General features: G+C 42.9%; 1 protein-coding gene across 2 annotated transcripts in view; it reads left to right on the forward strand.

The window, feature by feature from the left end:
• Positions 1-1,209: 1,209 nt before the first annotated feature.
• SH2D1A (SH2 domain containing 1A) overlaps positions 1,210-14,951 on the forward strand; it is a 56,849-nt gene continuing 43,107 nt past the window's right edge. Inside the window, exons 1-2 of one of the 2 annotated variants that reach the window (XM_056539448.1) lie at positions 1,210-1,320; positions 8,870-9,023. In XM_056539448.1, coding sequence (XP_056395423.1) covers positions 8,887-9,023 — 137 coding nt within the window. In that variant the 5' untranslated portion in view covers positions 1,210-1,320; positions 8,870-8,886. Of the gene's footprint in view, positions 1,321-8,783; positions 9,024-14,951 lie in introns of those variants that run through there. The other variant, XM_056539449.1, reaches the window with a different exon arrangement.

A 14,951-nucleotide genomic window follows, 5' to 3' on the forward strand; every position in this document is an offset into this window, starting at 1 on the left:
GGCGTAGAAACAGAAGCCCCCAAAATTTACAAAATGGCGTTTTTTTTTTCAATTTTGTCTCACAATGATTTTTTTTCCATTTTGACGTAGATTTTTGGGTAAAATGACTGATGTCATTGCAAAGTAGAATCTGTGGCACAAAAAATAAGCCATCATATGGATTTTTAGGTGCAAAATTGAAAGGGTTATGATTTTTTAAAGGCAAGGAGGAAAAAATGAAAGTGCAAAAACGGAACCCCCCCCAGTCCTTAAGGGGTTAAGTACCTAGCATAGTCACCGATTCTGCAAACATGTATAGCTTAGTCAGTGAGTATTGCCCATATTGTGTGTCCAGAATGTGATGATTTGGCATGTTAATTCAACCAAATGAACACTTATCTTCTGGTGTAGAGTAATAAAGGTGACTATACATTTTAATAACTGTCAGACTAACTTTCCATTAGCTAACAGTTATCTTTCCCGACCACCCCATACCATACACATGACTTTTAGGCACGGCTGTTGACCTCTCACTTTATTCTCAGTTCTTAGTTCACTTCAGTTGACTTCGTCTTTCTTTGCTATAATATGTTGGTTTCTTATCATAATTTCTTCTGCCGTTAGCATATTTTTCTTCCTGTTTGTATTTTTTATCTGTATTTTGTGGTTTGTTCAGACATTGGATATTAGTGTAATTCCTCCCCAATTAAATAAAGTCATATGATTGCAATTTGATGAATAATGCTAAATATATAGGGATATAGGAATTGTACATCACAAATATCAGATAGATGATTTTTCCAACAACTATGCCATTCAGTTGTTTCAACAAATCTCCTAAATATCTCATATAACCAAAATATATAATCATTCTCAAATAGACAATATATTCCTGCACTTACTGCAACTGTAGTTAATATGTAGTCAGCAAAGCTTGGGAGAGGGACGTTCATGGCAGGTGACTGCCGGTGGTTTTGTGCCATAAAACGCTGAATCCTGCATCCTAATGCGAAGGGCCCGGCAGGGTTGAATGAAAAAATAGATCTGTCTCCATTTTTATTATTATTGGATTTTTGTCTGTAGATACACTATATAGTTCCACTAGATAGTTTGGCTACTATTATTGATTTTCTGTTTCTTCTGTCTTTCTTTTATATCTGTATACACGTCACTTGGATATCGGGACACCCACCTCTTATATAGACGCAGTGTGCGATGATGTTATTGAAGCCAGAAGAAGAGCATTCTATCAGACACAAAACCTCTGAGCACCCCCACGCCATGTGCCTCCCTCTCCCTGTGTGTTCAAGCCTCGCTGACTATGGATTAACTACAGTTACGGTGAGTGCAGGACTCTATTGTCTATTTCAGAGTTTATATTACTTACTTCAGTTCTAACCATGCATCTCCGCAATAGTATGCAGTAATCTGAACTTAATACCCACTGTTTCTTCTACATTGTGATGCTCTGAGTACACTGGGTTATAGTGTGGGTGAACAGGAGACCGATCAGAGGTCACTGACTACAAAACATACCTTTGGTCCGGAGATATATCCCTCCGAAGAGCCTCTTCTATCATCTCTGAATTGCATGCTGGAGGGCCCCGCTGGATCAATTTAAATACTCATTGTTGCTGCTGACGTGAGCGCTTGCACCTGCTGAGCACTCATGTGACCAGCGACAATGAATATTTATATTGAACCAGCAGGCCCTCCTTCAACGTGCAATTCAGAGATAATAGAAGCGGATCTTCGGAGGGACATATATGCAGACCGAAGGTATGTATTGAGTCAGTGACCCCTTATCAGTCTCCTGTTCACCCATACTATAACCCAGAGCATTGGGTTAAGTGTGGGGAACCGGATGACCGTGTTCATTTAAACTTGGCTCTTGGTATTGTCATAACATCAGCCCTCATCCTATCAGTCTGATAGTAAAGAAACCATACCCTATTCCATGAAATGACACATGTGGAGATGTTCCCATTAGTTTCCTTGTTACCTGCTTTGATCTTTTCCCATTTGATGACAAGAATAATGCTACATTCATCTCTCTTCTTTGCAACTAAGAAAAAACTAAACGGAACCCCAAAAGGAGTGAACTCTATTTGAAATCATTGTGCAATGATCACAACATTGTTATAAACATAATTGACAAAAGCAACAACGCATATGTGAACAGAGCACAAGTCAATGGGTGCAATTCTGGTGATATTATTGACCTCTTAGTAAGCCCACACCACCAGAGTTATTATTATAATTTATCTTTTAGATGGTTTGAGCCTTTTCCCCCTAATATTTATTTGGTTAGTTATAGCAATGATATGTGTGCTTTCCTCTTTTGAGTGCATGCACCACTTGTACTGCAATTACTACAGTCATCGACTACCTTTGTTCTTCAGATGCACAGTGGTGCAATATTGTTAATAACCAAATCTAAAAATCTGACAGTGCCAATGCACGCTCCTCTGGTCATGTAAACATCAGAGGCATTTTGTCCTTTGTACTGATCCCTGCATAGTAGAAGAGAGTTCATGCTGTTTCCTTAGGTAAGTCTTGGGAACCACTGGCAACAGAACAAAGCAAAGTGCTTGTCTAAATTGTCTTATTAAAATACCTTACACAGTTATTTTTTGATGCTGAATCTCTGCCTTATATCTTAATGACCATTCAGCAAATAAGGGTGATAGTTTTATTATATTTGCATGTGGTGTGGAGTGTTTTTCTATGCTGTCTCTCATGCAGATGGAACTTTGAACACTCTTTCAGTGTAGCCTTACATAAACAACCAATTCCATTGAAATTCAACAACAATTTAAATTCAACAATAATTCAATAATAATGTGTCCCTGATGCCTATTGTACAAATATGCCATTGCCATGCTTATAGTATAGAAGATTTATTGTCAGGGTACATTAGGAATTAAAACATATAAAATTGAATATTTTTCATAATTTCTGTAGACCATCAAAGTGTTGTACTCATCAGCTTTCTTCTTATGCAATTTTTTATTGATATGACTGTTTAGAGCAATAAAAGAATTTGCATGTAAAAGTATGGAGATTCAGATAGCAGTTTGCACTAAATGTTTGAATAACTTTTTTTACATTTAAATTGGTACCAAACTCTGTGTTTATGTACCTCAAAGTGATGCCATGAAAAATACAACTGTTCAGTAGTCCTTTTCAAAAAATTTATTTTTGTATCACCGCATTCCAAGAGCCATAACATTTTTATTTTTCTGTACCCAGAGTTGTATGCTGGTTTATCAAAAGTTGGCTGATATTTGAGTCCCATATTGAGATGTAACCCAAGCATAGACAATGTCTATTCCATTAACCCCTTAGGGACCCTATTTTCACCTTAAGGACTCAGCGTTTTTTCATTTTCATTTTTTCCTCATCACCTTCTAAAAATCATAACGCTTTTGATTTTGCACATAAAATTCCATATGATGGCTTATTTTTTTGCACCACTAATTCTAATTTGCAGTGAAATTAGTCATTTTACCCAAAAATCCACGGCAAAACGGAAAAAAAATTAATTGTGCGACAAAATTGAAGAAAAAAATGTCATTTTGTAACTTTTGGGGGCTTCCGTTTCTACGCAGTGCATTTTTTGGTAAAAATAATACCTTATCTTTATTTTGTAAGTCCATATGGTTAAAATGATACCCTACTTATATAGATTGGATATTATCGTACTTCGGAAAAAAATCATAACTACATGCAGGAAAATTTCTATGTTAAAAATTCTCATCTTCTAACCCCTATGACTTTTTTATTTTTCTGTATACGGGCCTGTATGAGGGCTAATTTTTTGCGCCGTGTTCTGAAGTTTTTATCGGTACCATTTTTGTATTGATTGGACTTTTTGATCGCTTTTTATTCATTTTTTCATGATCTAAAAAGTGACCAAAAATACGCTATTTGGGAATTTTGCATTTTTTTGCGCATATGCCATTGAACGTGCGATTTAATTAATGATATATTTTTATAGTTTGGACATTTCCGCACGCGGCGATACCACATATGTTTATTTTGTTTTATTTTTTAATGGGAAAAGGGGGGTGATTTAAACTTTTATTAGGGAAGGGGTTAAATGACCTTTGTTAACTTTTTTTTCCCTTTTTTTTTGCAGTGATATAGCTCCCATAGGGACCTATAACACTGCACACACTGATCTCTTATCCTGATCCCTGCAAAGCCATAGCTTTGCATAGATCAGTGAGATAGGTGCTCGATTGCTCAAGCCTGTAACTCAGGCCTGGAGCAATCAAACCCTGATTGGACGCAGGCGGAGACAGGTAAGGAGACCTCCGCCTGCGCCCCAGCTGATCGGAACAGCCCAACTGAAGCGTTTACTTTCACTTTCAGCCGCGGCGGTCAACGATCGGTGCTGCACGCTGTTAGCCCAGTGTCCCGGCTATGACTAGCAGCCGGGACCGACCCGGTGTGATGCGGGGTCACGGCGTGACCCCGTTTTAGACACCGGGACCGGTCCCTGTCTATAACAGCGGGATGGTCCCGGCGCCTATTCACAGCCAGGACCCGTGGCGATCGTTCGGCCACGCGCTATTAACCCTTCCGCTGCGGCACTCAAAGCTGAGCGCCGCATCGAAAGTGAAAGTGAATGCTTCCCTGCTGCTCAGTAGGGCTGATCGGGGTCATTGCGATAAAATCGCGATGCCCCGATCAGCTACCCGGAGAGAAGAAGGTCCCTACCTTCTTCCGTCGGCGTCCCGGCTCTGATTGATTGCTCCATGCCTGAGTTACAGGCTGAAGCAATCAACCGCCAATTACACAGCTTGTTGTCATGCAACGGCAAGGCAACAATCTGTGTATGCAATCAGCCATTGCAAGCGCATAGGTCCCTATAGGAGCTATGAGCTCGCAAAAAAAAAAAAGTGTAAAAAAAAGTTAACCCTTTCAGGTATTCCCTTCTGAATTAAAAGTTTAAATCACCCGGCATTTCCTAGTAACAAAATAAAACAGTGTAAATAAAAATAAACATATGTGGTATCACCGCGTGCGAAAATGTCCGACTTATAAAAATATACTACTTTTTAAACTGCACTTTCAATGGCGTACGCGCAAAAAAATTCCAAAGTCCAAAATAACGCATTTTTGATCACTTTTTATACCACAGAAAAGTGAATCAAAAGTGATCAAAAAGTCTGATCAGAACAAAAATGGTACCGCTAAAAACTTCAGATCACGGTGCAAAAAATGAGCCCTCATAGCGCCCTGAACACAGAAAAATAAAAAAGTTATAGGGCTCAGAATATGACAATTTTAAACGTATAAATTTTCCTGCATGTATTTATGATTTTTTTCTGAAGTAATACAAAATCAAACCTATATAAGTAGGGTATCATTTTAACCGTATGGACCTACAGAATAAAGATAAGGTGTCATTTTTATGGAAAAATGTACTGTGTTGAAACGGAAGCCCCCAAAATTTACAAAATGGAATTTCTTCTTCAAGTTTGTCGCACAATTAATTTTTGTTTTCGTTTCGCCGTGTAATTTTTGGTAAAATGACTAGCGTCATTGTAAAGTAGAATTGGTGGCACAAAAAATAAGCCATAATACAGATTTTTAGGTGCAAAATTGAAAGGGTTATGATTTTTTAAATGCAAGGAGGAAAAAAACGAAAATGCAAAAATGTGAAATCGCTCAGTCCTTAAGGGATTAAGGATCGGGGATGCAGGGCGTATGCATACGCCTTGTGTCCCCAAGAGGTTAGACTCATTAAATACGGAAATGGTATATCAGGGCATGTGTCACCATAAAGTTTTGCCAGCTAGCCAACATACAGTGGGGCAAAAAAGTATTTTGTCAGCCATCAATTGTGCAAGTTCTTTTAAAGATGAGAGAGGCCTGTATTTTCATGATAGGTACACTTCAACTATGAGAGACAGAATGGGGGGAAAGAATACAAGAAATCACATTGTAGGATTTCTAATGAATTAATTGATAAATTCCTTGGTAAAATAAGTATTTGATCACCTACAAACAAGCAAGATTTCTGGCTCTCACTGACCTGTAACTCCTGTAGAGTCTCCTCTGTCCTCTGCTCGTTACCTGTGGCACCTGTTTGAGCTTGTTATCAGTATAAAAGACACCTGTCCATAACCTTAAACAGTCCCACTCCAAACTCCACTATGGCCAAGACCAAGGAGCTGTCGAAAGACACCAGCAACAAAATTGTAGACCTGCACCAGGCTGGGAAGACCGAATCTACAATATGCAAGCAGCTTGGTGTAAAGAAATCAACTATGGGAGCAATTATTAGAAAAAGGAAGACATACAAGACCACTGATAATCTCCCTTGATCTGGGGCTCCACAAAAGATCAGCAAGGGTATTGAAGATGAAACATGACAATGATCCCAAACACACTGCTCGGACATCGAAGGAGTGGCTTCGTAAGAAGCATTTCAAAGTCCTGGAGTGGCCTAGCCAGTCTCCAGATCTCAACCCCATAGAAAACCTTTGGAGGCAGTTGAAAGTCAGTGTTGCCCAGTGACAGCCCCAAAACATCACTGCTCTAGAGGAGATGTGCATGGAGGAATGGACAAATATACCAGCAACAATGTGTGAAAACCTTGTGAAGAATTACAGAAAACTTTTGACCTCTGTCATGGCCAACAAAGGGAATATAACAAAGTATTGAGATGAACTTTTGTTATTGATCAAATACTTATTTTCCCCCATAATTTGCAAATAAATTGTGATTCTATGGATTCTATGAATTTTTTTCTTCTCATTATGTCACTCATAGTTGAGGTCAGGGGCGTAGCTAGAAACCACAGGGCCCTGATGCAAAAAGTTGCCCTAGGCCCCCAAACTAACCTTAAAGCTCCTGCACTCCCTTCATAGCCGAGCCCCAAATGTACGGCACTGTGCACAAAGTTACATGCTGCAGTGCCGTATATTTGCAGCATGCCCTGTCCTTAAGGGAAAAAGCGGCCATACCGGCTGCGGCAGGCTGGCCAGGAGAGTGATTTGGACAAAGCAGCTTGTCAGTTGTCTTTTCAAGTGCCGGGCAGCTATGCTTCACACAACACACTACCATTAATGTGGCAAGCAGGGCAGGACTGGGACCAAAAATAGGCCCGGATATATTAGACTATGCAGCCCATGTCTTTTGGGTGGGGGTCCCAGCAGTCAGCCCCCCACCAAAATAAAATTGGCTGCACAGTCTGAAAATCACCTTGGTTCAAGTGGCTTTCCAGCGGTTGCAAAAGCTACAACTCCCATCATGCCTGGAGAGCTTCAGACATTATGGGAGTTGTAGTTTTGTAACAGCTGGAGAGCCGCAGATTGGGGTATAGTTTGACCAATAACCCCTGCAAATCTTAAAGTGATTACAACAATGATGGGAAACAGACAGACTGAATAATGATTTGACTCACAGCAGTAGTCTTCTCTGTCCCTTTCCTTTTCTTCTTCATCTGTCCAAGAAGCCAGGTCATCTTCCAGCTACATCTTCCTCTGCCAAGTCTGATGTCCAGAAATTATTGGATCCTCACTTTGTCAGCAAATCCACATCCCCTGTATGACAACAATAATTATAACCCTGCCACACAATGTGCCCCCTAAATATACCTCGCCAGACATCATGACCCTGAAAATGACTCTCTAAGTCCCCCCAGACCCATCTTTCCTCTCCTTTAGACCCCTAAGGGCTTGTCCACATTGCAGACATTTAGTCAGCAGAATGTCCACTTGCCGCAGGCGCCGCTGAATGTCCGATGCAGTGATTCCACAGTATGCACAGAGCAGCAGAATCCCATTGAAAACAATAGGACTCTTCTGCAAGCGGATTTCCGCAGCTGAATTCTGGCAGCAGAATGTCCGCAGTGTGGACAAGAGCTTATTCCCACCAGATCCCTTAGTCCTCCTCTAGACCCTTTCTTTTTCAGACCCCTAATTCCCCCAGACCCTCATTCCTTCTTCTCTAGACCTCTTTGCCCCCCCCCCTTCCCCCAGGTTCCCAAGTCTCCCCAAGACTACTTTGTTGCTTTCTCCTTCACACTTTTCTGCCCCTCCCCCCGTAATTCACAAAACTCCTCTGCCACCGCCAGTGATCCTTTATACTCCTCTGCCAACCCTCACCCCTCTGTCATCCTCCATGCTCCTTTTTCCAACCCCCCGTCCTCCTCCATGCTCCTTTTCAAACCCCCCGTTCCTTCTCCGTCCTCCTTTTCTAAACCCCCCTCTCAGTCCTCCTTTTCTAACCCCCCCTCCATCCTCCTTTTCTAACCCCCCCTCCGTCCTCCTTTTATACCCCCCCCCCCTCCGTCCTCCTTTTCTACCCCCCCCCCCCGTCCTCCTTTTCTTATTTGGTCTCCCTTACGTTCCCGTTCAGCAGCAGCACTAACTGTTAAGTAATGATAGCGATTTCCGACCATCAAGTAAATATGGCAAGGGGGGCCCTGCGGGTCCCCCTGGAGCAGGGGCTCGGTCGCCATGGCGACTGTTGCGATCTGTATAGCTACGTCACTGGTTGAGGTATACCTATGATGAAAATTACAGATCTCTCTCTTCTTTTTAACTGGGAGAACTTGCACAATTGGTGGCTGACTAAATACTGTTTTGCCCCACTGTATACCAAAATATGCAATAATATCCATGTGCTAATTGCTTTCAATGACACATCAATTCCTCGGGTGGAAATTTCCTTCATCTCATACTTGTGTACTGTGTACCACAGATATTACTCAGATATCTTCTTCAGAGAGGAGATGATGTAAAGGGTTTGTCACACTTTACACCCTTTTTGAGATCCTGTTACAGTGTCACATTCGGTTTTTGGTATTACATCTATGTTCTTTTCAGTCACCTCCCTTTACAATCATTTAGGAAGAGCTTCCTTTTTTCAGGTTAAAATCTGTAAACAATGGAGAATATCTCAGTTTACCATGGGAACATTAGCCGTGAAGATGGAGAAAAACTTCTATGCGAGGCTGGAAAAGATGGAAGCTACTTACTACGTGATAGTGAGACAAAACCTGGCATGTATTGTCTTTGTGTCCTGTAAGTACTTATGACAATCCTTGTTGTATGCAGTGTCTTTTTATGCTATCTTTGCTTTTCTGTTGTCATCTATTGTAGAGGTATTGTAGATTATTTAATTTGGAATTGTAATTACTAGATAGGAATAAATCACCAGTCTGTCCGCTATTCACCTTTATCCATATATACTATAAATTGTAGCCAAGAAATATCTAAATAGCAAGATATACTGTAACACATTTTACTAACACTTTAACTCAATTCTTTAAACCAAGTACACTTATTTTCTGCTATTTGCTATTTTACCTTTAAGAATACATCTTATACCTACCAAGATTTAACAATTCAATGTGCTACCTTGATTCCTATAAGTCTCAACTGACTTAATTTTAAGAGAAAATATTTAAACTTGTCTATCAGGGTCAGTAGTTTTACAGGTTGTCTTTATCTTTTTTATGTCTAGCAGATTTCCAACCTCAGTGAAAGCTAAATCTGTACATTTTTACTGCTGACCATCAGCTACTAAAGCTCACAAGTGTACTTAGTCCAATGACCTAGCAAGACAAACACAGATGTACTCCTGAGATATGAAAACCATGTTCTTTTAGCTGCAGGAGAGTCAAGATTTAGCACTATGTGATTTCTCACCATTCTTTGAAGGAAGGTAACAAGGGAAATTAGATCAAAGATAGCACAGAGAACATGCTTACTGTCTCATTGTGTTAAGAAAAAACAAGGTGTTAAATTAAGAATGTTAAATAGATGGTAAAACTCAATAGGCCTTGGATGACCTAGATTTTACAGGCATTACATGGTTGAATAGATATTTTATAAAATTCGACTTGGCTCAGTTGTTATTGCTTCTATATCTCATGGTGTTGTTGAAGTTAGAAATATCTCTTTTCAGCTGTGCAGTTTTATGATAATGATGGGTGGTGTTGATGATGTTAAAATACTGATAAAAATACATTGAAGAAGTACTAATCCACACCTTTCTACTTCTTTATGTCCCCTTGTTTCCCTAAATGACCTTGTATGAATTTTAAAACATGGCATTTACCTTTTGAAGACATGAGCTCTATATATACCATACTTATCTATGCTGACATATTTAAAACATATTTTGCACTATAGTAAACTAACACATACATTCTACATTCTCACATACCAGTTCTCACTAGGGATGAGTGAATCAAATCTGATTAATACGAGTTTGTTACGAATTTCCGGAAAAATTAGATTTGCAATGGACGCGAATACCGCGGTGATTCGATTGCGCAAATCGCTATATTAAACTCTATTTAGTGCGGTCCAGACTCCAGGGCAGCTAAAATGGTGGAACCACGTGTGACGACATGGATCAAGGAATCCTGGGAAGGTGGGTACAAGGGTCGGTGGGATGACCCTGAATCACATGCAGCCTATCAGCAGCCAACCACCCCTGTGATGTTCCGGCCCTATATAATCGGCAGCCACCTTGCGGCCAGTAACTTCAGCCTTTTATTGCAGAGAGAGAGAGAGACAGCAATGTGTTGCACAGAAAAGCATTTTTACAGCAGCAATTCACCTCCCAGTCACTTCAGCGTTCTATTGCAGAGTGGGACAGAGAGCAATGTGTGTTGCACAGAAAAGCTTTTTTACAGCAGCGATTCACCTCAAGCCCAAATCCAGCCTAGAAGCACTGATAGGGAAGGGAGTGAGATTGAGAGAGAAAGTGCAATTTTGGATGTAGTACAACAACTGAAAAGCTAATAGTAGCCAGACAGTTAGGGTGAGCAGAGCACTAAAAGCATATTGTGCTCTATTAAGCGTAACCTGTGCGTACATCTAAGTGGTGTGCCATTTTGTTCCTGTTAAAGTCTTAAGGGCCTAGATACTGTGAAAGGCCAGGCAAAAGTACAAACCTGGTGTTGTAGACAAATACTGTTTTATGCATACTGGAGCACATTGCCCCCCCCTTATAAGTGCATACCACATATGTACATCTAAATGTTGTACTATTTAGATCCTGTTAAAGTCATAAGGGCGTAGATACTGTGAAAGGCCAGGCAAAAGTACACATCTGCTGGTGTTGTAGACAAATACTGTTTTAAGCATACTGGAGCACATTGTCCTCCTCTCATAAGTGCATACCACATACGTACATCTAAGTGGTGTATTATTTTGTTCCTGTTAAAGTCTTAAGGGCCTAGATACTGAGAAAGGCCAGCCAAAAGTACACACCTGCTGGTGTTGTTGAAAAATACTGTTTTAAGCGTACTGGAGCGCATTGTCTTCATTGTCCTCCCCGCATTGTCCTCCACTCAAGTGTATACCACATACCTACGGGAGCGTTCCCTGTCCTCCCATTGACTCTGTCCTATGCTGTTTCCTCCTCCACAGAAGATTCTTATGCTGTGGGTTCAGCTCCACTATTTAGTGAGGACGATCTACTTGAGGACAGTCAGCAGCTACTGCCCAGCCAAGAAGTGGAGGAGATATATACGCTGCTTCCTACGCTAGGCTGGCAAGTTGAGGAGAGTGGCGTGGGAGGTGGTGTTGTAAGCATTCAGGCTCCTGAAGCAGACACTGTTGAGGAACCTGATTAGGACATCAGTGGCGTGCAGACACAACTCGATGATGATGAAGCCGATCGCACTTGAGAGCCGGGTGCAGAAGGGGCTTCATCATCATCAGGAGAAGAGGGTTGCAGGTTGCCCATGAGGCAGCAGCTGAGCCAGCAAAGTGGTAGCATGGTTGGCAATCAGCATGGTGGCAGAAGTGGAAATTCTGGAGCCAAACGTGCCCAGGTAGACACCCTGCTTTGCGGCAGCCTATCTTCCCAGGAGGTAGTGGAACAGGGGCTCCTGGAGTCGGCAGCAGCAGTCAATCAGTGCGGACTGTTGATGGGAAAATCAGCTACTCAGCGGTGTGGCGAGTTCTCTCAGAGAACTGATGGCTTTTGCCGAGCCGAAGTGGAGAGTCCCAAGCCTTCATTTCTTTGCGAAGAAGGCAGTACCAGCTCTGCACAATTTTGTGGAACAGAAGGTGGGCCAGTCCTTGAGCTTGTCGGTGCGTACCAAAGTGTAAGGCAGCACTGACGTGTGGAGCTGTAACTACAGTCAGGGACAATACATGTCCTTTACTGCCCACTGGGTGAATGTGGTTCATGCACAGCCGCAACAGCAACATGGACAGGTCACGCTGCTTCTGCCTCCACGCTCTCAGGCCGTTGGTGCTGTGACAGTGTGCGACTCTGCCTCCCCATCCTCCACCATGTCCTCAGCCTCCACTGCATGGACAAGTCTCAGTGCCCCTCCAGCATACCCTGTGTGCAGGGCAAGGCGGTATCACACTGTTCTTCACATGGTTTGCTTTGGCGAATGGGGTCACACAGGGGAGGAACTGCTAAAAGTCATTCATCAAGAAATTGAATCATGGCTTACTCCACGAAAACTGGAAATGGGAACCATGGTAACCGACAATGGGAAGAACATCTTGTCTGCACTGGGACAAGGAAGCCTGAGACATGCGCCCTGCATGGCACACATGTTCAATCTGGTTGTCAAGCGGTTTCTGAAGTGTCCCCCCCATTTTCAAGACATCCTTACAATGGGAAGGAAACTTTGCATGCACTTCAGTCACTCGTACACCGCAAAGCACACCCTCCTTGAGCTGCAGCGTCAGAACGGTATCCCACAACATAGTCTGATTTGCAACGTTTACACCTGTTGGAATTCCACCCTCCATATGTTGGACCGAACAGAGAAAAGCCATCACCGATTTCTTGATGATCCAAGCGGATAGGGGGACACCCCTGTGTAACTTTAATGTGAACCAGTGGCAGCTCATACGTGACACCTGCCGTTTGCTCAGGCCCTTTGAGGAAGCCACATTATTAGTCAGTTGCCAGGATTACGGGATGAACGACATCATTCAACTGCTTCATCTACTACAACACGTGTTGGAAACAATGGCTGGTCAGAGTACTGGAGACGTGGCGCCTACATCTCACAGCCACATGTGCCCTGGGGGGGGCTGAACTGGAGGAGGGGGAGGGGCACAGTGGAGCACAGTTTAGGTTTTGCGAGATGGGTGGTTTTTAGGCGGAAATAGAGAAAGTTTCCTGAGTGGGGCCGCCCTTTTTAGGGTGAGTAACACGTGCTGTGAAGGGAATTAATAGGGCAAGAATAGGGCTTTACAGGGGAAGTTTTTACCCCCACCTGCTACAATGGACAATGCGTTGTTTCCTTCCACCTTTTTGAGGAAAGTGTTACTCATCTTAAAAAGGTCAACCCCATACAGGAACTAATCTCTATTTCCACTTAAAAATCCTGGAAAATGGCAGTGTTTGTAGGTGGAAATATAGAGAGGTTCCTGTGTGGGGCCGCTCTTTTTAGTGCGAATAACACTTGCCAAGAAGGGAATTAATGATTCAAGGGTAGGGCCTTACAGGGGAAGTTTTTACCCCCACCGGTTACAATGGACTATACATTGTTCCTTTCCACATTTTAGAGGTCTTTGCATCACATCAATATTTAGTGGTGTAAGTGGCACATGGTGTTTTTTACACACCTTTCCTTTTGTTTGATTAAAAAAAATTTGGGTCCAGATATTTTATCCTAAGCATATTATTAAAAGTTAAGTTTTACGTAATGCATATAAGCAATAATTGTGCACATTAACACTTTTACAAAAGAGACCGTTTTCTTCTGCCTACCTGAATCAGCTACTATTCTGATCCTGCAACCCTGCCTGATGCCGCACATCTGATGCCAAGTTCTCCTTTTTTCACCCACCTTCGTTACTGGGTACTGGTATTGCCACCCACCGCACCACTCGTCTTCGGGTCACTTTTAGGACTCCTGATGCTGCTGCTGCCACCTCCAGGCTGTCTCATTCTGCCACCATATGTTCTCCTCATGCTAATGCCACCTCCAGGCTGTGTCATTCAGCCACTATATGGTCTTCTGATACTTCAGCCACCTCCAGGCTGTGTTATTCAGCCACTATGTGGTCTCCTCATGCTGCCGCCAACTCCAGACTGTGCCATTCAGCCACTATATGTTCACCTCATGCTGCCGGCACCTGCACACTGTGTCATTCAGCAACTCTATGGTCTCCTCCTGCTGCCGCTACCTCCACGCTGTGTCATCCAGCCACTATATGGTCTCCTCATGCTGCCGCCACCTCCACGCAGTGTCATTCAGCCACTATGTGGTATCCTCATGCTGCCACCATCTCCACGCTGTGTCATTCATCCACTATATTGTCTCCTCATGCTGCCGCCACCTTCACGCTGTGTCATTCAGTAACTATATGGTCTCCTCATGCTGCCGCTACCTCCACGCTGTGTCATCCAGCCACTATATGGTCTCCTCATGCTACCAACACCTCCACGCTTTGTCATTCAGCCACTATGTGGTCTTCTCATGCTTCTGCCAACTCCAGGCTGTGTCAATCAGCCACTATATGGTCTCCTCATGCTGACGCCAACTCCACGCTGTGTCATTCAGGCACTATATGGTCTCCTCATGCTGCCGACACCTCCATTCTGTGTCATTCAGCCACTATATGGTCTCCTCATGCTGCCGCCAACTCCAGGCTGTGTCATTCAGCCATTATATGGTCTCCTCATGCTGCAGCCACTTCTACGCTGGATCATTCAGCCAATATATATGGTCTCCTCATGCTACCGCCAACTCCAGGCTGTGTCATTCAGCCACTATATGTTCTCCTCATGCTGCTGCCACCTCCACGCTTTGTCATTCAGCCACTATCTGGTCTCCTGATGCTGCCACCATCTCCCCGCTGGGTCATTCAGCCACTATATTGTCTCCTCATGCTGCTGCCAACTGCTCGCTGTGTCATTCAGGCACTATGTGGTCTCATCATGCTGCCACCACCTCCATGCTGTGTCATTCAGCCACTCTATGGTCTCCTCATACTGATGCCACCTCCACGCTGTGT

This window comes from Hyla sarda, chromosome 9 (genome assembly GCF_029499605.1).
Source record: "Hyla sarda isolate aHylSar1 chromosome 9, aHylSar1.hap1, whole genome shotgun sequence".
NCBI classification, from domain to species: Eukaryota; Metazoa; Chordata; class Amphibia; order Anura; family Hylidae; genus Hyla; species Hyla sarda.